General features: G+C 35.6%; 1 protein-coding gene across 1 annotated transcript in view; it reads left to right on the plus strand.

The window, feature by feature from the left end:
• Nucleotides 1-24,927, plus strand: part of ADGRV1 (adhesion G protein-coupled receptor V1) — a 501,294-nt gene that overhangs the window by 97,098 nt on the left and 379,269 nt on the right. The window contains exons 26-34 of the mRNA XM_069492870.1: nt 1,479-1,559; nt 3,290-3,429; nt 5,555-6,164; nt 10,608-10,823; nt 12,274-12,489; nt 13,210-13,454; nt 14,719-14,900; nt 15,967-16,778; nt 18,985-19,194. Coding sequence (XP_069348971.1) covers nt 1,479-1,559; nt 3,290-3,429; nt 5,555-6,164; nt 10,608-10,823; nt 12,274-12,489; nt 13,210-13,454; nt 14,719-14,900; nt 15,967-16,778; nt 18,985-19,194 — 2,712 coding nt within the window. The remainder of the gene's footprint in view (nt 1-1,478; nt 1,560-3,289; nt 3,430-5,554; nt 6,165-10,607; nt 10,824-12,273; nt 12,490-13,209; nt 13,455-14,718; nt 14,901-15,966; nt 16,779-18,984; nt 19,195-24,927) is intronic.

Genomic DNA, 24,927 nt, shown 5'->3' on the forward strand with positions numbered 1-24,927 from the left:
ATAATATGAGAGCAAAGCCATGTGCTGGATATTTGCTGTATATCCATTTGCCTCTTAAGTCTCTAAGATGATTTCAGGTTCTGTGTGCCATAAATTCTCATGTCTGAGATAGCCCAGTCCTTTTGAGGGGAAAAATAGAAGAGCAGGGCAGTTCTTAAACTAGCATTCAATGAAGGATATTGGTAGAAGCACATATGTATAGGTGTGGCTTTGCTTATTTTTCTCTCCTATTTTTCCATTGCTATCGCCAGTGCCCTTCCTATCTTCCTCATTTGCAAACATTTGGTAAAATAATGGTTGGCATGTAAGATGTATTGGAGGGGGAGGTATAACCACTTTCTGTTTATTATAGTCCTTGTATATTCTCAAGGTACTTTTTATTTTTATAGTATTATTTATTTTCCATTCTTTTATTTGATCTTTACAATTCTCTTAGTCCATTTTGTGCTGCTGTAATAGAGTACCACAGACTAGGTAATTTAGAAGCAATACAAGTTTATTTGGCTCACGTATTGAGGCTGCAAAGGCCATGATTGACGGACTGCATCTGGTGAGGGTGCTTTTTGCTATGTCATAACATGATGGACGGCTTCACATGGTGGGAGAGTGTGTGCAAGAGTAATAGAGGGCTGAACTCACTTTTATAAGAAACCCACTCTCACAATAACAAACCCACGCCCAAGATAACAACATTAATTCATTCATGAGGGCAGAGGTCTCATGACCCGATCACCTCTTCAAGTTCCCTCCTCTCAACACTGTTGCATTGGAGATTAAATTTCCAACATGTGAACTTTGAGGGACACATTCAAACCATAGCAACAACTTTTCTAGAAAAGGCAGCACCTTTTATAGGTGTGAAAACTGAGATACCAAGAGGTTTAGTGACTTAGTGAAGGTTTTACAGGTGGTATCTGCCAAGGCTGAAGCAGAATTCTTAGACTGCTTGTCTAGGCTCTTTCCACAATGTAGGTGGCAAGAGGGTGATCAAGTTTGAAAACGGTAAATATGGTCAGGATTTGAATGTGTGATGAAGGAAATGTGACATGCATTTTTCTAATTTCCAATTGGTGGTTGTGAGTGTTAAGGTGACTATCACAGGCTATTGGTCTAAGTGTATGATTGTATATACACACATAAACATGTTTTAAATATCTAAAATGTTAGAAAACAATTTTCATTGCTGTAAATAAGAGAAAATTTAAAAATAATATTAAATTGGTGGAAATGGGAAATTACAATTACAATTTACATGGAGTATTTCCTGAAAATATGAATGAAATTTTGGTAATTTGATAGCTTGACTGGTGTTATAATTTTACCATTTAAAATGATCTATTTCTTAAGGAAGAATGTATGTCATTGAGTGAATATTGTTGCATTTTCCTCTTTACTTGGTATGTTTTAAGAGCTCTCAATTTTCTCATTGTGTCAATGTGTATTGTGTGGATTGTGTCTCTGTGTGTCTCCTTACGAAGTAGCTGAACTCTTTAGGTTTGATGGCAGTGGTAGTGGTGATGGGGACATGGAATTCTTCCTTCCAACTATTCACAAACGTGGTAAGCAGCTATTCCAAGGTCCTTTTACTATTATACATTTTTATTTTAACTTTACTTTCTAGAGACAACAATAACACTTATTGACACCTACTATGTGTAGGTCCTTTACATGTTTCATCTCATTAGCTATCACAGCAACTTTATGAAGTATTACTTGCTCCATGATATAGTCACCCAGCTAGAAAATGATCAACTCAAAATTACATTCCTGTCTGCCCCTGAAACCTCGGCTCTCCTCCTTCTAAATAGGAACCTAATACCGTTTCCTGATTATAATTGTGATAGAAATTTTGCTTGAATGTCATTTATACACATGATTGTTGAAAAACATTTTACATACCTTTGAATACTTGAAATGAGATAAATAGAACTTTTGTATTTTCGTGTTAAATGTATCATGCTTATTTTCTGTACACAAAGAACCATAAGTTTTTATATGCAGCATTTAATCAAAATATATAGGAAGAAGAAATAAGAAAGAAAATAAATGGGGAGAATAGTTGGCAATTAATGGGGGGAATATTGAAAAGGGATGTCTTTTGAAGTAGATTCATATACAAACATGATTCCTCTTTTTATCTCAAACATTTTTTCCTATGTGGAGAAAATACTTAGAATACCTATTTCTTGAAAAAGAACACTTTCTAATCCTCAAATATCCTTTTTCACGATGTCAGGTTTTATATTTTAGTACCAGAACTCATGTTCCCACCCCCTTATTCCTAATTTCCATCAATCCCTCATGCAACCTCTGTATTTAATGACTCTATTACTGTTAGGATTGTTCATTTTCTTGTCTGCAGACATTAATGTAACATGAAAATTGAACATACTTCTTCTGAAAAATTAAATGCATCTTTAGTTCTTAGCATCTTTTTACCTTTTTTTTTTTTTTTTTTTTTTTGTTGAGACAGAGTCTCACTCTGTTGCCCAGGCTAGAGTGAGTGCCGTGGCGTCAGCTTAGCTCACAGCGACCTCAGACTCCTCGGCTTAAGCGATCCTACTGCCTCAGCCTCCCGAGTAGCTGGGACTACAGGCATGCGCCACTATGCCCGGCTAATTTTTTCTATATAGATTTTTAGTTGTCCATATAATGTCTTTCTATTTTTAGTAGAGACGAGGTCTCGCTCAGGCTGGTCTCGAACTGCTGACCTTGAGCAATCCACCCGCCTCGGCCTCCCAGAGTGCTAGGATTACAGGCGTGAGCCACCGCGCCCGGCCAAGCATCTTTTTAGATACAGGATTAGACTATTTTGGATCGGGAGAGACAGATCTATAATATCAAAACATGATGAAAAAATAGGCCTAGATTGACTAAAATCATAGGGAAACTACTTACTATTTCATGAAGGTAAGGGTCATCTTGGCTCCTGTTCTTTTGAGGTCAGCAAAGGTCGTGGGAGACCTTCTTCATATACTGTGTGTGGAAGAATGTTCCTTTCATAAAGAGGAAAAAGAAAAACAAGTTTTCCTTATTCATCTCCAAGTGCTTATGCAGCACTTGTACATCACGTTGGTGCCAAAGTAGAGAAAGGTCATAAAAGCATGAATATGTGTGGCAGCCATTTGTGTCTGCCTTTCTTTCTAAAACAAATTAGAATGTACTGGATGAATGGAAGGACTCTTTTCAAAAAGTTGTTCCTTGGCTTTTCCTTTGGTTTGTAAATTACTGATTAACATTTTTTTTTTTTTTTTTTTTTTCCGCTATTTGTTGGAACTTGTTCATGCAGCCAGTCTAGGAGTGGCTTCTCAGATTCTAGTGACAATTGCAGCCTCTGACCATGCTCATGGAGTATTTGAATTTAGCCCTGAGTCACTCTTTGTCAGTGGAACTGAACCAGAAGATGGATACGGCACTGTTATATTCAATGTGAGTACCATTTTTCCTTAATTCCTAGACACTTTCTGTTCTTTTAAAAACTGTTTTATTGTACTAAGAAAGTATGTTTTATGTTTTCTTTTTTCTGTGTAGTTGGAGGGGAATGAGCCTATTGGTACAGACAATACAAATTGATAATCAAATAATGATTTGGCATTTGTCTTTGTGTTTAGTTTTGCATATGGATGAATTTTATTATTCTGAGAATTTCTGACCCTTTAAGGAATGTAATGGAGCTGTACTACAAGAATTTATCTTACATAGTTGTTTTTTTTTTTTTTATTAGTTCAAATAGGCTGTGGTAACAAACATCTCCAAAATATCAATGACTTAACAAAGATTTGTTTTTCACTCATGGTGTATGTCCAACTTAAGTTGGCAAGGGGCTCTGATCACTAGTCACTTTAAGGACCAAGGATTAGAGAGGCTATATCACAACAAGTGCTTTTATCTTCGTGGGGTGGGGGAGAAATGTGGATGTGGAGAACTGCATACTATATTAATAGCTTCCTTCTGGCTCTTACAGCTTTACGTTATTTTCACTTATACTTTCTTGATCAAAGCAAGTCTCGTGGCCATGCCTAATGTCAATAGGTGAAATGCAATCCTATCCTGTCTATCCCAGAAGGAAAGAAAATCAAAAGCATTTGGGAACAGCAATAATAATAACACCTTTATATAATGTATGTGTGTGTATGTGTCTACTCTGCTTTGTTACAGTAGAAATTAAGAAGGATTCTATTGCTCAGTGACTCAGAGAAGCTAGAAGCTTGCTCAGCTTCTTCAGATTTTATACAAGTGATAAGGAAAGACCACTCAAACCTATCCTTCTATACTATGATGGCAGAACTTCAATAAACTGTTGTGGAATAAATTGAACAATTTTAGAAAAAATAACTCATTACTCAGGAAAGAAAAAAAGAATTAAGGAAAAGGATTAAGTTATATAAAATAACTATCTCTAATTTTATCTTGAATTCACATTTAACAACTGTAGGGATCTTCCCTGAGCAAGAATTGGCTTGAGCTCAGAGTCCGCGAAACTGGACTTGCTTCTTGGTCCAAAGGTCAATGGGTCCAGACCGCTCCTTGAGGCCAGAAGTCAACGGGTCCCATTGACTGCTGAATGCTTCTTGGAGCTAAAGGTCAATGGCCTATTGAAATAGACAAACTGTTTCCTATGACAAATAGTCCAGGTGTGTCTCACTGTCCTGCATGTGGGTAATGAGGTCCAAAGGTTAAGATGCAAACGTTTGCCTTCCCTTGAGCAATTTCCATAAGAAATAGCACATGTCGCCTCAGGACCCTAAAGATAGTCACGTACCAGGAAGTAGCTGCTGGACAATAGGAGTATAAAAATAAAGTGACTGGAGTTTTCCACACTGCAATCTTCACCGTCTATGTGTGTCCGTGTGTTTTTTCCATGTGTCTGTATGTATGTTTATGTGTTTATCCCCCATTCTGTAATCGGGCCACAACAACAACAAATAAAAATTACTCTTAGTTGGGACTTCTTTGGAGTAATTTTTAAGTATTTTATTCTTTTTAATATACTGTTGACAAAGTCATTTCTTCCTCCTTAAATATATTTTATTATACCTTGGGTCAAATACAATTTTTGGTGACTTTTCTTTATCATCTTATATTTTCAAAGATAAAAGGAAATACGATTTGCTTTCAAAATGAGTTTTGTGGCTAACTTTTCAGAAAAATATCATTTATCTATTTCTTGTAATGAAGTATACACCATTTTTGCAGTGAATGTAAAAATTTTCATGATGATGCTTAGGTATAATATATTGTTAATTACATTTGATTTATTACTGTTATAATAATTGTACAAAAGATACAGCTATAATTTAGTTAGAAGCTAAAAATTTTCCATCAATTTTATACAACAATCACTTTTTAAATAGCCTCTATTTGTAAGATTCTCTGAGGGTCTTCAAACAGGTTAGTATATGGACCCTGCCTGTAATAAGCCTATAATCTTGAGAACAACTTACATAAAATAAAATTAGTATTTATTATGCTGCTATCATTATATATTTATAAAACTCTAAGTCATTGGTTTTAGTATCTCTGTTAATACATTTTAGTATTAAATATTTTATAGGTTATGCGACGTCATGGAGCTCTATCTCAGGTGACTTTGTATTGGAACATAGACTCCGATCCTGATGGTGATCTCGCCTTTACCTCTGGCAACATCACATTTGAGATTGGTCAGACGAGTGCCAACATCACCTTGGAAATACTGCCTGATGAAGATCCAGAACTGGATAAGACCTTCTCTGTGTCAATCCTCCTTGTCTCCCGTGGTTCTTTGGGAGTTCACACCAATGCCACATTAACAGTTTTGGCTAGTGATGACCCTCATGGGGTATTCATCTTTTCTGAGAAAAACAGACCTATTCAAATTGAGGAAGCAACCCAGAACATCACACTGTCAATAATAAGGTTGAAAGGCCTCATTGGAAAAGTCATAGTCTCATATGCAACTCTAGATGATATGGTAAAACCACCTTATTTTCCACCTAATTTAGCCAGAGCAACTCAAGGAAAAGACTATATATCAGCTTCTGGATTTGTTCTTTTTGGAGCTAATCAGAGCGAGGCAACAATTGTTATTTCAATTTTGGATGATGATGAACCAGAAAGGTCAGAGTCTGTGTTTATTGAACTACTCAACTCTACTTTAATAGAGAAAGTACAAGATCGCCCAAGTAAGTATCCATTAGTGTGTTATTATTATCATTAGGAATAAGAATTTCAAAATAATAAATTTAGAATGGGGTATAATAGAAAATTCTATAAAAACAGTAAAGTCTAACTTTGAAATTATCATTTTACAAAAGTATACCTGTAAAGGCAACTGAAAGCAGGACATTTTTTCTTAGAAATCATGTTTTAAAAGTCATTTATATTCTCATACTAAATTTTAGAAGCTTGTATGTAATCCGTGTATAACTGACCTCTAGTACTATTGTACTATAAATTGTAGCTTTCCAAACATTCTGGAATCCATCTAGAAAGTCCAAGGATAGTACTAGTAGCAGGAGCCTGGGGCTCTCTCATCTTGATTTACTTCTGGAAGATCCCCCGACAAACAGAAGCTCTTTGTATTAGCACAATCAGATCATGTGGATCTGGCAAGTGTGTGAGGGAAGGGGGTCAGAGCTGTGAAGCAGTAAGAAATCATGAAAATTTGTGAGGTTTGAGAAAAAGGCACTGATTGCATTAAGAATAAGGAATGAGGAGTGACTGATATTGGTTGGGCAGAGGATCTGGTATAGCAGCTTCTGCTGGAAAGTAGTGGCCACTCTCCTTGTTTGGCTTTGTAGAGGGAGTGGATTGGGTACAGGTAGGGAGCAGGACTTGGCCTCGTGGAGCTGAAAGCAGCTATTGTATTATATAGCTTGTTCATTATTTACATTTTTCTAAGAAGACATATAACTCCAGAAAGGTGTTTTTAAATAAAGAGAAGAATCTAGATTTCCTAGAATAAGGGAACAAATAAATGAAGAAATATGGGTGGTATTAATTTAATGTCAATTTTAAGACAACATGTTTAGGAAAACAAGTAAAACCTTATTTAGGAAACTAGAATTACACAGCTTAAAATGTAAGATTCCAAGACCTGCATGTTGACTATGTTCTGCCATGTGGATTAAGACTTTTTCCAAGTAAGTTTCTCCACCTTGCTGTAACACCTGTATGAATATACTGTATAGAGTGAGCAACATTCTTGCCCATAATGTAAATGATTGTAGTCCAGGGTTATTGAAGGAAATTTACTTTATAGGGCAATTACTAACATTAAATCTTCAGATTACAGTGAAGAGTAAAAATTATCACACAATAACCCCTTCACTTCTTTTTAAAGCAAGATTTAGGATCAGTTGTAATAGCAAAGAAATTAAAATAAAGCCCAATAATTAGTCCTATTAAGTAAAAATTATAAAGCGCAGCCTGGTTTTCAAAGAACTCATAATTTATTGAGATAGATATAAAACCATGAGAGAGTATCACATGTACCTGTGGCTAGAAGCTGTGGTTGTTGATATCAGATAACTTCTATTTCAATGTGTAGTAATAAACTATTGGATACAATCTTTTTACACTCCAGTTTCCTTATCTATAATATTAATATATAAATATGGGATTAAACATGGTAATACTGTATACATAAAAATTACACTTACGGTATCACAGAATTACAAAGTTTACTTACAGTATCTGGCATGTGGTAAACAGTCAATAGATGTGAGCAATTATTATTAATAAAGCTATATATGCAGAATATCTATGTGCTATGGGATGGAAGAAACAATCAACACATATTTTATGTTTGTATGTTCCTGGAACTGTGCAACAGAGTTGGGGCAATTCAGAATAGGCATAAAACTATGATGGGATAATTAAAGAACAATTAAGTGCAAATATGTGTGATATGGACTCAAATTTTAATAGGCAAAATCTGTATAGAACCTGATAGGGTCTTTGTTACTTGGAGTGGAATCATCACTTTTCATGATTAAGGAGAACAATGTGAGAAGACTGGCCATTAGCACCTGGGTAAAGGGATAGGGCAGATGAACAGGCATGGATAACTGAAGGTTCTATACCTGGTTTGGAGAGGAATTGTAGATGGGGAGTAGGAGATTAGGCAAACCCTCATAGGATGCCTCTTGATTATGTCCGGCATGTACCATATAAGAACTTATGCAATTTCTTTGAGCCTCTTATTCCTTATCTATAGACAGTTTTCCCTACTGCATGGTGAGGGAATTAGACTACTAATGCACAAAAAGTGCTTAGAACTCTGCCTGGCTTGTAGTCAACACTCAAAAATGTCACCTGCTGCTACAACTGTCTATGTTATTGCCCGTTTTTTCTAATTTATTTGAATTTAATTATATTTTATTGATTTATAATTTATGATTTTAACTATGATATAATTTGGGATAGTCTGGTCCATATTGAAATTAAATAGTGTTACTATGGTGTTTAGGTTAAATTTTCAGAAAATGTTAAATTTTATTCATAATCACATATCTCCAAATACCACAATTGTTAGAGAGTATTTTAAGTATGAGCTCAAACTTTTTTACCTCTTATAGGAGTTTGTTTATGCTTCATTTGTGTTAAAAGGTCACTTTTTATATTGTTTTGGCAAGGGTGCTGGTTGAAATTAAACCAAAAAAATAAGTCAGGGAGAATTTATGGAGGACCTTAAATGCCTTCAAAATAAGTGTTGCTTTCTTTGAAATCAGTAGAAAGTAAGAAGGGAACTTTAGAATTATTGAACATGCTCTATTATAGCAGGGTTGATGCAGCATTGAGGTGGACTGATTTCCAGATGAAAGTATTTGTCCATTGGGGCTACTATAGCAAACTACCATAAACTGGGTGGCTTATAAACAACAGAAATTTATTTTTGACACTTGTGATGACTGGGAAGTGTCAAGATTAAGGTACCGGCAGATTTGGTGTCTGGTGAGGGCCAGCTTCCTGGTTCACAGATAGTGCCTTCTTGCGGTGCCCTCACATGGTGGAAAGAGGAAGGGGCCTCTCTGTCTCAGGCCTCTTTTATATGGGCACTAATCCCTTATATGCGGGCTCCCGTCCCATAACCTGATCACCTCCCAAAGGCTCTACCTCTTAATACTGTCACTCTGGGGCTTGGGATTTCAACACATGAATTTTGGTGGAACACAAACATTCAGACCATGGCAACAAAGTAGTTTAGTCTATTAACCTACATTGGGCAAGGAGGACAGGTTTGTCAGGGAAGACAGTGAAGCATTTAGAGAAGCAATAATTTAGAGCAGTGGTCCCCAACCTTTTAGGCACCAGGGAAAGGTTTCATGGAAGACAATTTTTCCACGGACTGGGAGTAGAGAGGGATGGTTTCAGGATGGTTCAAGTGTGTTACATTTATTGTGCAAACCTCTCTGCTGATAATAATTTGTATTTGCATCCGCTCCCCAGCTCTAGCATCACTGCCTCAGCTCCACCTCAGATCATCAGGCATTAGATTCGCTGAAGGAGTGTGCAACCTAGATCCCTCACATGAGCAGTTTACAATAGTGTTCATACTTCTATGAGAATCTAATGTCACTGCTGATCTGACAGGAGGCGGGGCTTATGTGGAGCAATGGGGAATAAACACAGATGAAGCTTTGCTCCCTCGCCCACTGCTCATGTTCTGCTGTGCTAACAGGTTCCTAACAGGCCAGGAACCAGTACCAGTCCACAGCCTGGGAGCTGGGGACCACTGATTTTGAGGATGATGATTTGTATCTGGTCTTTGAGGTTGAGGAATTAAATTCCTTTCCTACTCAACTTTGTAATTGAAATACTGTTTTATTTTAATGGCATGGTGGTGAACTGATTAGACGAGCGAGCATACTTCTGTAGGTATCATCACTATCTGTTGTAATATTATATAAAGTGATGATGAATTATACTCTAATAATTTTTCCCTTTTCATAAATTTCCAGTACATATTATTTAATAAAATATTCTTTTAGGATAACTGTTTCTTTGCTATGGATTCTATTTAAAAAAATCTCCCTAGAATGTAAGCTATAAGAGAGCAGGGGCTTTCTGTTTATTTTTGTATCCCCAATGTCTAGATTAGTGTTGGTACATATTAACCAATAAAAATCTTTTTTTTTTTTTTTTTTGAGACAGAGTCTTGCTCTGTTGCCCAGGCTAGAGTGCCATGGCGTCAGCCTAGCTCACAGCAACCTCAAACTCCTGGGCTTAAGCGATCCTACTGCCTCAGCCTCCCGAGTAGCTGGGACTACAGGCATGCGCCACCATGCCCGGCTAATTTTTTCTATATATATTTTAGTTGGCCAGATAATTTCTTTCTATTTTTAGTAGAGATGGGTCTCGCTCTTGCTCAGGCTGGTCTTGAACTCCTGAGCTCAAACAATCCGCCCGCCTCGGCCTCCCAGAGTGCTAGGATTACAGGCGTGAGCCACCGCGCCCGGCCTATAAATATCTTTAAATATAAATAGTAGAGAGGAAACACCAAATGAGAATCTTATTTGGCTGATGAAATCTTGCTGAGGCTTGCTACTTGATGACTTTTGGCCAGTTCTTAGAATTTCGATATATTAACTTTCTGTTTTCTATTTGGATCTTTTACCTTTCAGTTCCAAATTCTCCACGTCTAGGGCCTAAGATAGAAACTATTGCCCATCTAATTATCTTTGCCAATGATGATGCATTTGGAACTCTTCAGCTCTCGGCACCAATTGTTCGAGTGGCAGAAAATCATGTTGGACCCATTATCAATGTGACTAGAACAGGAGGAGCATTTGCAGATGTTTCTGTGAAGTTTAAAGCTGTGCCAATAACTGCAATAGCTGGTAAGAAAAAATATCTAAGGAGCAGTACATGCAGATGGACATACATACAGAGGAAATGTATCCTTGATTAACAAAGCTACCCAAAGACGGAATTAGAAAAATCAACTAGAAAACTAGAAATATCCTTGTATCTTTTAAAGGCACAAATCTAGAGCTCTTATATATTTCTGACACTGAATTTATAGAATTTGTGAAAACCATTGGCAAAATTATATGTGAATTCAAATGCTATGTTGACCAGACTATGCACAAACCAATGAAAAATAGACTAAGGAAAACATTGGATTTCTCTGTGTGTACTTTTCATTTTTGAAAGGGATTCATGTGTAAATGACTACTGAGGAATTCAAGAAAAAAAGAGCATCCATATGCTTTCAATGCTTGGCAACAGCATTGTCTCTGGACCCCTTTATTATGCTTGTTGATTTATTTATGAAGAACACAAAAGAGGCAATGGGCAGCATTAACTATTTTATGTGTAAGCAAAAGGATTTCATTACCAAATGCAGACATTAGGAGCCTGCCTACTTTGATAGTACAGTTCCAGCATCTAGAGGGAGATTTGCCTAAGAGATATTCAGTTAGAATCTTTCTAGTGTGCACTCAAAGGAACAGGAGTGTGAATGGATGGGATACTATGCCTGATAAAAATAAATCATTTGGACATAATGCTTGAAAAGACTAAACCAGGCTTACCTACTACCGACATGGGATGTGTGTGTGTGTGTGTGTGTGTACAAACATGTGCATGACCATTTTGGGAGCTAGGGTAACCCCTAGGAATGCCTGCCTGCCTCTAGGGGGCCTCACACCTTGACAGAACGTGGGAATTGGTTGGTGATCTAAGAAATTAGCCCTTGGTCTCCATAGGAAGCAACCCGCTTTCCCCGCCCACTGTCTCACCAGAAACAAAGCTCCTGCCACCCTGAGCAGGACTCAGTAGCAGCTTTTAATCCAATTTGGTAGGAAAGTCTTTCATTTCTAGCTGTATCACTGATGATGCTAACATGCCCATTTATGTGCAACAGTATAATTTGTGTCTCCAGTGAGATTAGAATTCTCGTTCTGTTCTTTGTTCTAGAAGTATTACATACATTTTTTGTGTGTGTGTAAATAAGGGGCCATTTTGTGGTAATGAATCTCTCTCTTTCTCTCTCTCTCTGTATATATGTATAAATAGACCAAATAATGTATGCATATTTCTGAAAGTGAAGGAATGAACTTGAATACCCTCAGGAAGCCTTTTTCATTATTTTGTGATGTTATCAAACCCATTTTTCTGTTGAGAGAGGCAAAAATATTCCTGTTTAGAAAAAAAGTCAATATCCTCAGAAAATTATTTCCAAGGATATCCATATAGTTTGATACCTAAGAGTGTTTCCCTTGTATATGGAATGTTTATTGTTATATTTTGGAATAAGTCTTAGCATTTTGCCCTTTGTCCCTGCAGGTGAAGATTACAGTATAGCTTCATCAGATGTGGTCTTGCTAGAAGGGGAAACCAGTAAAGCTGTGCCAATATATATCATTAATGACATCTACCCTGAGCTGGAAGAATCTTTTCTCGTGCAACTGCTGAATGAAACAACAGGAGGAGCCAAACTAGGGGCTTTAACAGAGGCAATCATTATTATTGAGGCCTCCGATGACCCCTATGGATTATTTGGTATTCAGACTAGTTTGCGTCTTTTACTTGTCTGTATAGATCATAGCTAATGACCTTTTCTTTATTTGTAGAGACACAGAATTGATTTGATCATGCTTTCGTTTTAACCTGCTGTTACTGATATATAGGACACCTGTGTAGAGTCACTGGCAATGATTAGTTATTTTAAAAAAAAGCAAATCAACCTTTTAGCATATATATGGAAAGTACAAACTATTGGCTTTTGGATCAGATCTGAATTCTAATGTGTTTTGTAAGTTTTAGACGATTCTTTAAAACAGTAATTTAAATTACAGAAATTTACACAAAAATCTGGATTTTGGGGCTTTCTTGATAAATAGGAAAATCTGACAACATAGAGCTCCCTCCTGAATAGCATCAGTCCTAGGAGCAAAATAACAACTGTCCCTCTGGACCAGGCTTGCACTGTGCCATTAGCCACAGTGCTCCTGGGTCTACTTTACTTATGTCGGGTATATACCTGACCCCTGGGAACACCTGAGTTTATGAGTTCTGCTTCTATCACAGAGAAAAATAATTCAGAAATTTGGCAGGCCTGACCAATTTGTGTCACAGCATTTTACTCTGGTTTTGTGGGATATAGCTACTTAGATTGCTTAGGGGGAAAAAGACTCCACTATAGGATGGCATTTGGTTAGCTCTATGTTAACTCAGTTTCACTTTGTACTTGAAATTAACTCTGCTCTGTTTACCCCTCAGGTTTTCAGATTACTAAACTTATTGTAGAGGAACCTGAGTTTAACTCAGTGAAGGTAAACCTGCCAATAATTCGAAATTCTGGGACACTCGGCAATGTTACTGTTCAGTGGGTTGCCACCATTAATGGACAGCTTGCTACTGGCGACCTGCGAGTTGTCTCAGGTAATGTGACCTTTGCCCCTGGGGAAACCATTCAAACCTTGTTGTTAGAGGTCCTGGCTGACGACGTTCCGGAGATTGAAGAGGTGAGAGGAATGGCTAGTATAGAATGACACTGTAAATCGTACCTTGTCTTATAGTGACTAGAACAGATGGCTGTTGTTGTGACACTTTGGGGAGGATATCAAATAAATTATTTCTGCAAGAATGTTCAAACTATGGTAGTGTGAAAGTGGTTCTTACAGTTGACAAAAGCAGGAATAGTCTAGAAATAGATCATGTACATTTGCCAGTTTGCTATATAGTATAAGTTTTGTTTGGTACAGTTACATTGTATTATTCAACGTTTTGGTTAAATGGTTAAATATATTTAATGTATACATCTGTCATAATTTATACTACATTTGTTCCATATAAACTCTTAATTTATATCTTACTCCCTTTTGGCTTGGATGTGAGCAAGTCAATCTTAAGTGTAGATTTTGTTTTTCCATTCATTCACTTATTCTTCAACCATTGTTGAGAATTTAGTGTATGACTAATACCATGCTAAATACATCTTCCTATATATTTTTTTTTACAATGAAGAAGCAAGGTAGCAAATAAAAATAGAGTCTCAGTGGGAAACTTGATTCATCACTAACATATATTGGCTGAAGATAATTTTATGAAATTCAAGTATTACTAAAGTCTAAATCTCATAAAATTACTTTTAACAGCATTTATTTCCTAATAGTATCAAATTTTTATGGAAAATAAGTCCATAAAAATTTTTTTTCATAAAAATTTTTTGAATGCCAGTTATGTCATTTTTTCACTTTTAAAATATTAGATTTTTATTGATACATATAAAATATTTCTCTTTCTTTTTCTCTAAATTTAAGTGGCAATACATTATGATGTTTTCTGTTTTAAATTTTGTTAGAAAATTTTCTCTTTAAGATAATGTGGAAAATAAAGCATAATATATTAATTATCCATTAAAGAGTACGTGCAATATTTTCCCTAAATAAAAAATGTATAAGACATAAAAGTCATATTATTGAAATGGTAAACATAAATAGGGATCTTAAAATTGATTCACATGATTATATAACTGAATATTAAGGAATTTAAATAGCCTATATTTCTTATGTATAATCACTCTCCATTATTAAAAGTTGATGATAGATTATTCTATGGCATGCTGGGTTTGTAAATGCAATTGGGGGAGTTTCTTTGAGATCATTTATATTTCATTCCATTTTGTTCATGTACTTGTATGTATATGTTTGATTTTTTTCCCTGTATCATTCTTATTCTAATTTCAGAATTGTGATGCTTTTAAGGAAGTTTTCACTGTATTTTTAGGTTATCCAAGTGCAACTAACTGATGCCTCTGATGGAGGTACTATTGGGTTAGATCGAGTGGCAAATATTATTATTCCTGCCAATGATAATCCTTATGGTACAGTAGCCTTTGTTCAGACGGTTTATCGAGTTCAAGAGCCTCTGGAAAGAAGTTCCTGTGCTAACATAACTGTCAGGAGAAGGTATATGAGATGGCTACTTGCATCTGTGGGAGTGATGGGAGCTGTCGGGTGGTGGGAAACAATCACTTGAACAATTAAACAATTTAGGTTTGTTGGTTTTTCCTTTTATAGGTTATTATAATGCATTAATTAAATCACACTTATTAATATAAAGAGCCTGTCGGAGTTATCATACGTATGTTAGTGAAATGGGCAATAGATGGTACCTTATTGTACTTTCGAATCCCAGAAATTTATTGCTTTAACTTGTGATTTGTTTGAATTTAAATATAACTAGTTTCTAAATTAAAGAATATTCACATGCTGTTTGAAGTGTGGTTGATTTTCAGGTTTTGTTTTCTTGCATTTCTTTTGTGAGGCAGAATAGTATTCACTGAGCTCTTTCAGAAGTAGAAAATATAGGGTCTTGAGACCTTGTGGTAAATACAGTTGTCCCTCTGATGTGGATGGGGGATTGGTTCCAGGGGGCCCCCAAGGATATCAAAATCCTTGGATGCTCAAGTCCCCATATAAAATGGCATAAAATAAATGTGCCTATAACCTACGTACATCCTCTCATATACTTTAAATCATCTCTAGATTACTTATACTACTTAATACAATGTAAATGCAATGTATTATCTTTTATTGTTGTATTGTGATTTTTTTACTTTTTTTTCCCAATAATTTCCATCTGTGGTTGGTTGAATTCACAGGTGTGGATTCCATAGATATGGAGGGCCAACTATAATTACATTTCCCAAATTGTACTCATACTGTTATCATTGTTTCTTTGTTTCAGTGCAATCTAGCAATGAAAATTAATTTTGTAATTTTGTTTGGAAATTCTGAATTTGTATACCTTGGAAGATATTTTCATCACTTGGCTAAAAAATAAGTATTGTTTGATTGAAAACTAGCAAGGTTTCCATGTAAGGGAAAACAAAACGTTGAAAGACAATTGTAATTAAGAAACATGGCTGTGTTTCTACTAGTATTTTAACAATTAAAAAAATCTGAAAGCCACAATCATGTGCAATAACTTTGAGTGCCTAACTTGTCTTTTAATTGTCACTCCACATTTTAGCGGAGGGCTGTTTGGTCGGCTGTTGTTGTTCTACAGTACTTCCGATATTGATGTAGTGGCTCTTGCAATCGAGGAAGGTCAAGATTTACTGTCCTACTATGAATCGCCAATACAAGGGGTACCTGACCCACTTTGGAGAATGTGGGTGAATGTCTCTGCAGTGGGGGAACCCCAGTACACCTGTGCCACTTTGTGCCTCAAAGAACATGCTTGCTCAGCATTTTCATTTTCCAGTGCTTCTGAGGGTCCCCAGTGTTTTTGGATGACATCGTGGAGCAGCCCAAATGTCAACACTTCAGACTTCTGGACCTACAGGAAAAACATGACCAGGATAGCATCTCTTTTTAGCAGTCAGGCTGTGGCAGGGAGTGACTACGAGCCTGTGACAAGGCAATGGGCCATAATGCTGGAAGGTGATGAATTTGCAAATCTCACAGTTTCTATTCTTCCTGATGACTTCCCAGAAATGGATGAGAGTTTCCTAATTTCTCTCCTTGAAGTTCACCTCATGAACATCACAGCCAGTTTTAAAAATCAGCCAACCATAGGACAGCCAAATACTTCTACAGTTGTCATAGCACTAAATGGTGATGCCTTTGGAGTGTTCGTGATCTACAGTATTAGTCCCAATACCTCAGAAGATGGCTTATTTGTTGAAGTTCAGGAGCAGCCCCAAACCCTGGTGGAGCTGGTGATTCACAGGACAGGGGGCAGCTTAGGTCAGGTGACAGTTGAATGGCGTGTTGTTGGTGGAACAGCTACTGAAGGTTTAGATTTTATAGGTGCTGGAGACATTCTGACTTTTGCTGAAGGTAAGTGATGGTTCTAAATGAATTTCCCCCGTAAGTTGTTATAGTCAATTTTTATGGTAAAGTTCATAAGCATTCTTACTATGTACATTCTTGCTAGTATGTAAAGTGTAGTGTGGCTTTGGAAAAAATATAAGTTAGTTGGCTTGTGAATGGTTAACATGACATATATATGCTGATGTGACCCTACATGTATATCTTTTTAGTTTATTAAAAATAAAGATTTTCTGGGAATATGTGAATTGTGTATATCTTTATGTGTGATAGCAAGTGCCTTTAAGGAAACATCGAGGCAACTATAAGGTAAGTCCTAATTTTGTAAGTGAAATTATAAAAATGAGACATGTACCTACAACCAAACGTGTGTAAGAAGCAGTGGTAGCTAGGAAAATGGGTATTAACTGGTAAGCATTTTCATATGCACTAGAGACATCAAAATATATCTTCAATGAAAATAATTTGTAAGTGAAAATAGTGTAAACTTTGTTGACTGCATTTATATTAAATTAATCTTAGTGCTAGATCAATTTATAATACTGTTCTTAGACTTGAATAGGATCACCACTGTAAATTTTCATAAACAATATTATGATATTTTATAATGGCAAACAAATTAAAATTGTGATCAGATTCACTCATTCTTTTTCAGAATTGCTTGAATCCTATGATATTTAAAATTGGAAAAGTTCATATATTTAAAATAGTTTTCTTTGGGTGTGGGAAAGATAGCTTTACTAAAATCATTGTTTAAATTTTGAGTTGGGCATTTATAGATTCCACAAAATTTTTTTAACAGTGTTTTTCTAATTGGAAAGTAATGTATACTCAGGATATACACAAAATGAAGGAAATAAATGTTATTCATATCTTAGAGCAATCCATTATATCTGTTTAACTTTTTAATGCACACACTTTTTGGGGGAAACTAATTAGGAGTTAGGGTACACATATAGTATATTTGAAAACATCTAATAAGCATTATGTTTTACAGTAAATTTCTATAATGTTTATTTCCTAGTTAATGATTTGGGGAATAGTGGAGTAGTGGCATATGATATGCTTGATGGAAGAGGGGGGCAGGTTGGTAATTGGTAACATTTCTCTCTATTTCAAAGGGAATAATGAAAATATAGTGAGGAGGGAGTGGAGATGACAATTTTTCCAGTGGCTTTGGGAACTACAAAGAAAGTTATCATATAAAGTAATAGCATTATATAGATTATTACTATGAATTGTAATTTTAGCATCACACAAATGGACTGTATTTTATAGCTAACCAAGATTCTTAGATAATGGATACTCTCTTGAGGCAATCTTGACACTACTGTATTAAGCAAAATGTTCCAGGATCATGAAAGAGAGAATATGCATTTAATTTCCTTTCTCATTTTTCCTTCCTTTTCTTTTCTCACTCTTTCATCCTCTTTCCTGCAAGTAGGGAGAAATTAAATAGGAGACACCATACACTGAACAAGCAGAAGTAGTGTTGGGTTTAGGGACATTTTGCGGTGCCCTATGTACTAGTGGGGTCCTAGATCAAATTGCAAAGTAGATTGGTTGGCCCTTGTGCCTGTCACTCGTCCCTTCGAATTCCTTTTTTTGCCTCCTTTCTTCATGGCATTGTATCCTGTAAACTGATAGTTGGTGTCATCATCTCATCTAGTTATCCAAGATTCGTTTCAGGCTAGTTCTTTCGCTCAGAATTTGCCATCCTTTTTCTGTTCCTTATTTTGACCACCATTCCCTAAGTATTCCTGTTTTTCAGGGTTGAATAACTGATTTAAATTATTCTTGGTAGTGCCAGAGAATGAGACTACATTCTATTGAATGTGCTATTTCTAAACAGAAGATGCTCTCTCAAAGCTCTTTGCCTAGCTAAGTCATTGTTCTTGGCTAAAGACCAGGAGATAAAAGCTATGATTCTTTGAAATAATTCTACCCTTTAACTTTTCTATAATTCAAAAGTCATTCCCCAAAATCAGTGTACATTAATAAAATTTTATAGTGTTTTGTATATGAAAGGATATATAGATTAATATACAAAATTTGATTTGCTTACAGTGGTACTAATATTGCTCACAATATGGAACTATTACAATTCACTCACATATTTTTACTTAACTTTTAAAATATAAGTTATTTTGGGCCTTTCTGAGTTCTCTATGTTGATGATTTTGTTACTTTTTCCTATCCCATTGATTTTCTATAGGTGAAACCAAAAAGACAGCCATTTTAACCATCTTGGATGATTTTGAACCAGAGGATGATGAAAGCATCATAGTTAGTTTGGTGTACACCGAAGGTGGAAGCAGAATTTTGCCCAGCTCTGACACTGTTAGAGTGAACATTTTGGCCAATGACAATGTGGCAGGAATTGTTAGCTTTCAAACAGCTTCCAGGTCTGTCATAGGTCATGAAGGTAGGTTCTGTTTTTTGTCAATCATATTCATTGTCTTTTCCATGGATGTCATTTTTTGTCTAGTCTTTTAAAGCTTCTGACTTTTTTTCCTTTCATTATTTTGCTGAGCTGTGTGTATTAATCTGCATAGAACTATTTTGAAAGAGGACTATACAGTGAACTGTTTAACTAGATTTAGGAGCTGTGCGGACTGATAGTGTGTTCTAGCTTGCCACTCCCCTTGGGTGTAATTTTTAAGGAAGTTAGTCAAACCTGAGATGCTCTGCTTTCTCATCTGTTACATGACAGAAAAATATTACTGACTTCATAGGTTCCTTTGTGAAGATTAAGTGAAAAGATAAGTGTAGAATGTGCTCAATGGTAGCTGTTGATATTAAACAGTGAAACACTGGCACCCTATTAAAAACAAACAATTAATAGTTTTTAATCATTGAATATTTTAGCCTGGATTTTATATTTTGTTTGTATATTTTATGAACGAAGTGCCAAACTAGAAAATCTTATAAAATGTCAATTGTTAAAAATTGAATCTTTATATTTCACATCATATGTAAGGTTTTGCATATATAGGCTAATTTTTATGTGTTTAAAAGTTGTGACAGTATTTTCTGTCTTTGAATAAGCCTATTTTCAGATAAAACAGGTATTTATAGCCCATATTTTACCACAGAGTTTGTACTTGGAATTTAAAAAAATAATTTTACCTTTAAGAGTTAAGAAATGAAAAGGATATAGGTCATGTATTTGGACCTCTATTTTACAGATGAGAAAACAAAACTGAAATACAGGTTAAAAGACAAGGTCAGACTGTTAATAGCTGTGCTGGAAACTAAATGTATTTTAATGTGTATTGTCTTTCCCCTTACTGTACTCCCAACTTGCAAGTTTATTTAACTTATCAATGCAAATATTTGAGACATTTTTCAACACTCTTTACTTTTATTAGTGGTTTAGAATCGCATATTTTCATAGCAGTAATGAGTCAAAGTGACTAACAAATTGCTGTAAGTCTAACATAAAGACAGATCATTAACTATGAAAAAATTATTTGTAACATAGTAGAAATAAAAAGTCACTGCTGGAGTAGTTAATCTTCATAATAATGACAACAATAACATTTATTGAGTGTTTTCTGTGTGCAGACACTCCACATCCATTATTTCACTTAATGTTAGCAGCAATCCTATGGAGTGGGTATAATAGTATACACCAGATTTTCACATAAGGAAACTGAATTTGAGAGAGACTAAATAGCACGCAGTTATTCAGTTGTGGGGCTTAGACCCAGCTGTGTTGAATTCACAGCCCATGCTCCAGAGCACATTGTGAAGAGAGTTTGTTTTGCTTAAACTTGTGTCTGCTGCAGAACCTGACAATGTAGGAACTTTTGGGAAATATTTGAAATGATTTGAGTTGGAAGAACAATGAATTTGAGTAGCAGTGTCTATGTGAGAGAAGGAAATTAGTGAGAGAACCTGACTCTATCTCAGGATAAAGATGGAAATTGGATTTTCAGAGATAATAATTGAAATCAGGAAAATGAATATAATCTTTGTGGACAGAAGAGGAAAAGCAACTTATTAAGAGCAAGCCATTTGGAACACTAGGTTAAGGTGCTGGAAAAGGAAAAAGACCCGAGAGGAGAAAGAGAAGCCTCTGTCAGAGAGGGGGGGAGAGATGGAGGTGAGAGTGCATTTTTATCAGTTACCAGAAGCAAGGAATCAATGTGTCTCATACCAACAAGGGCAACAAGTGGGGTTAGAGTCCCAAAAGGGCCAGAGGGAACAGTAGCAGCGGTAGAGGAACTCTGAAGGAGAATTAGGAATGGGAAGCAAATATCTATGGATGACAAAAGGACCGAGAGGCCTTCGGGGAGTGCTTTTCAGAGTGTGGTCCTTAGGAGGCTACCCATGCACAAAGCATTTGCTACCGGTCTGTGACAGGAAGATTAGAAGCTTTTATGACAATTTCACCTTGCTGCGATATCCAAAAGCAGTATCTCCGGGCTTCTGTTCTGTATGTGTTCTTTTTGCTATTTAACTTGTCTGGTCATTTGTTTCATTGTGGTTTTTTTTTTTTTTTTTTTGAGACAGCGTCTCACTCTGTTGCCCAGGGTAGAGTGAGTGCTGTGGCGTCAGCCTAGCTCACAGCAACCTCAAACTCCTGAGCTCAAGCGATCCTCCTGTCTCAGCCTCCCGAGTAGCTGGGACTACAGGCATGCACCACCATGCCCGGCTAATTTTTTCTATATATATTTTTAGCTGTCCATATAATTTCTTTCTATTTTTAGTAGAGGTGGGGTCTCGCTCTTGCTCAGGCTGGTCTCGAACTCCTGAGCTCAAACGATCCGCCCACCTCGGCCTCCCAGAGTGCTAGGATTACAGGCGTGAGCCACCGCGCCCGGCCAGTTTCATTGTGTTTTACATGAGGTCAGTCTATGATGGATTAAGGCAAACAAAACAAAGCGAAACAAAACAAACAAAAAGCCCTGTCCTTCAGGGCAAAACATTTCGAGAAGCACTGCTCATTGTATATGATAGCAAGGAAAGGAGAAACATTAGATGAAAGAGAAGTATTTTGGATTTGTTTTTGTTTTGCTGAAGAAATACAGGAAGGAAAATCATGGAGAAGAAAGAGAATGCAAGTGTGAGTGGTATGGAGGATATAAATAAGATCAGAGACCAGAAAAGGTTAGATGAGATTTAAGGAGGAACTTAGGGATAGACTAGACATGTGCTTTTCAGCAATATTATGGAACTTCTTTTTTAAAGAATACAAAAGAATCTGGATGTCCAGGATCAATTTAAAGAGATTTTAACTGTAAGGCAACTAGTGTCATGAGAGGGCATCCTATGAGACTTTGGATGGTGGTAGTGGTGGGTTGGAGGGCTCTGAAGGCACCAACGCCCTCCTGCTGGCTAACACAGCGTTTTGGAGAAACTACAGACACAAGTACCCACATTCTCTTTGTCCTGGACGAACTTCACCTGAAAACCACATTGTGGCCTCTTCAGTTTCCGATAGCTTAAATATCTGCAGGAGATGCAAAGAGGAAAAAAGGATTAGTGATTAAATCAAATGGTCCAAGTGTGTTATTGGTTAAAAATCTGCTTTAGCATATCAATCTATGAGCATGAATTTGATACAGGAAATAAAACACCAAATTGATTGTATTGTTAGCATAAATGCTCCCTAGATTTTTTTACATTTTCTTAATAAAAATTGGGGGAATTTCTACTTTTTACTTACTTTTCTTTTATTCCTTAGCTTTTCTCTAGAGTCTAAATTAATTTTCTTTTTCAAAAACATATTGAACCTCAAGAATTCAGTATTTTGTGTATGTATTCTTTATATTACCATGAAAATTACATACAGAAATATGTATCATGATGCATTTACCAAAATGCATTAATGAAAACTTCATGGTGACTCTTCAAAGGTAACTGCTAAACAAATGGGATAAGAGTAATCATGCCACGTGGGCTTTCAACAGTGTTAGCATTGCTTTTGGCCTAGTGTTGGAGTTTCATTTATGTTATTAGATTTAAAACATGGAATATGCTGAACTTTTGGATATAAAATGCATTTTTGATTCATGGGGAGGAATTGCCTTAGTCTTTAACAATGTATTGAATTCTGTAGAATCCTATTTCTACATTTTTTCCTAATGTAGTTGGAGAGATGCCCAGTAGTAAATATTACTTTCTTTCAAATGTAATGGACAGAATTTAGAAATATGGGACAAGGGATTTTACTGTGGCTGCACATTGGGTATAAATGTGCTTTTTATAAGTCTGTGCTAGATGTTTCACTCAGTCACCCAACTCAGCAGCATCATAATCATCATGTCATGTTCAATGGATTTGCAATTTTTCCTTTTCTTAGAGACAGTATGAATCTTTTCTACACAAAGATTTGAACAAGAAATGTGATTCTTTAAAAAAATACATGGAACTGCTATATTAGAAACACTCAACCTTTTTCTTAACTGTTCATATTGACAGTTTGTACTTCACGTTATTCATATTCCTATAATTGTTTTAACCCATTTTATTTTTGTTATAGGAAGCAATCAATTTGTATAGTATATGTATGACATGTATATATGTGTCTATTAAAATATGTTTTCTGTATTTTGCTTTTCCATTATCTTGATACACATTGTAGTTGGTATCTGTAACTGTTTACCTTTGTAAAAAAAATTCTGGTTTGGGGAGTAAGTGGATAAAGAACTTGGGGCTATTAAATGGGCCTAGATATTATATGATTGATCTGCTTTAGAGTAAAAATATGTCACCAACTTTTGTTGGACTGTGTGGATTTTATATCAAGATGATCTTCAGTAATGCAGACACTTTGGTAGATGAGGTCTTTCATCCTGGGCAAAAACTAGAAAGCAGTTTACTACCTAGCAAAATGTCTGTCATCTGAAAATTAGAACATACTCTCTCTAAGACTTTCTTCTATCCTTTCCTTAGATTTAAAAAACTAAGCACTTGCTTCTGATTTTTTTCTTTTTCCTGTGATTGTTCTTTGACTCCTCACCCTGGTAGAAGGTAGCTTTCTGTTCTATCCAGTCCTTTTTTCCAGGAGGTGTTTTAAATGGACTTGCCTCATGGGAGTGTCTGCTGTAAATGGGCAGAATCAATACTTCCATTTTGACTATTGGTTAGAAAAATTTTCACACTATTTTGCTGTTAACATAATAAATTTGTAATAGACTTACAAGATAGTGTGTTTAAGAAATACTTTGTTTACCTTTTATTTATGTGTGCTTCTTTGTGTGTGTGTGTGTGTGTGTGTGTGTGTGTTTATCGTGCTTCAAATTATAATTTTTGCAAGATTTTCTTGCAGGTTACTTCCATGATAACTTGTTAAATTTTCAGAGATGATATTTATTGAGTAGTATTAGACTCTGAGTATTTTTACATGTAGTAAATTTGTTGGAACATTTTACTTTTTTCTCTTCTTAGTATTCCATTTTTGTTTTTACCTTATAGCGTATTTATTCCTAAGTGTTTATGTACAAACTTGTGACCATAATTCTATTATGACTATAGGTTCCCCTTCAACATGGATCTTTATTTACCTACATTTTGTTTTTTTGCCATTTGTGTTTTCCTTACACTTTTAGCATCTGATCAAACTTCCAAAATTTTCTTTTTGAACTATTAGCAGGTTTTGTGATTTTAAAAAATTTGAAAACCATGCTAAACCTTTTTATTTGTGTCACCAGAAAATAGTATAGGTGAAAAAGCTTAATAACTTCAAAGATCTCTCTATGCTTTTCAGTAATAAACTCTTGTTTATCAGTAGTACAGACTGGCTCTATAAGAAATTCTGTATGTTGTACAATAGAGAGACCCTGGGATTTTATAGTTTTGTCTATATTTTGTTCATATGAGTTTTACAGGTATATAAATTTTAAATGGTTTGTGAGCAATTATGGCAGATTGTTGTGTATATCTTCAGTTATATCATAATCCTTGGACAGTCTATCTAGCAGTTCCTGTGTGTTTTAAAAAATAAATCAAAGACATAGACTACTAATGTAATGGAGACTAAATTTTTGTATTGAAACACTTGAAAATGTATTGAAAAAATCTTTCTAATGCTTTTGCCATCTTATATTCTCCATTCTCCCAAAATAATTCATTGTACTAAAGTTATGTGTGTTTAAATTTAGTATGAAATATTTATTTTGTGTTTTTAAATTAAAATTAAGGTAGTCTC

The sequence above is a fragment of the Eulemur rufifrons genome, chromosome 17, assembly GCF_041146395.1.
Source record: "Eulemur rufifrons isolate Redbay chromosome 17, OSU_ERuf_1, whole genome shotgun sequence".
In the NCBI taxonomy this organism is placed as follows: domain Eukaryota; kingdom Metazoa; phylum Chordata; class Mammalia; order Primates; family Lemuridae; genus Eulemur; species Eulemur rufifrons.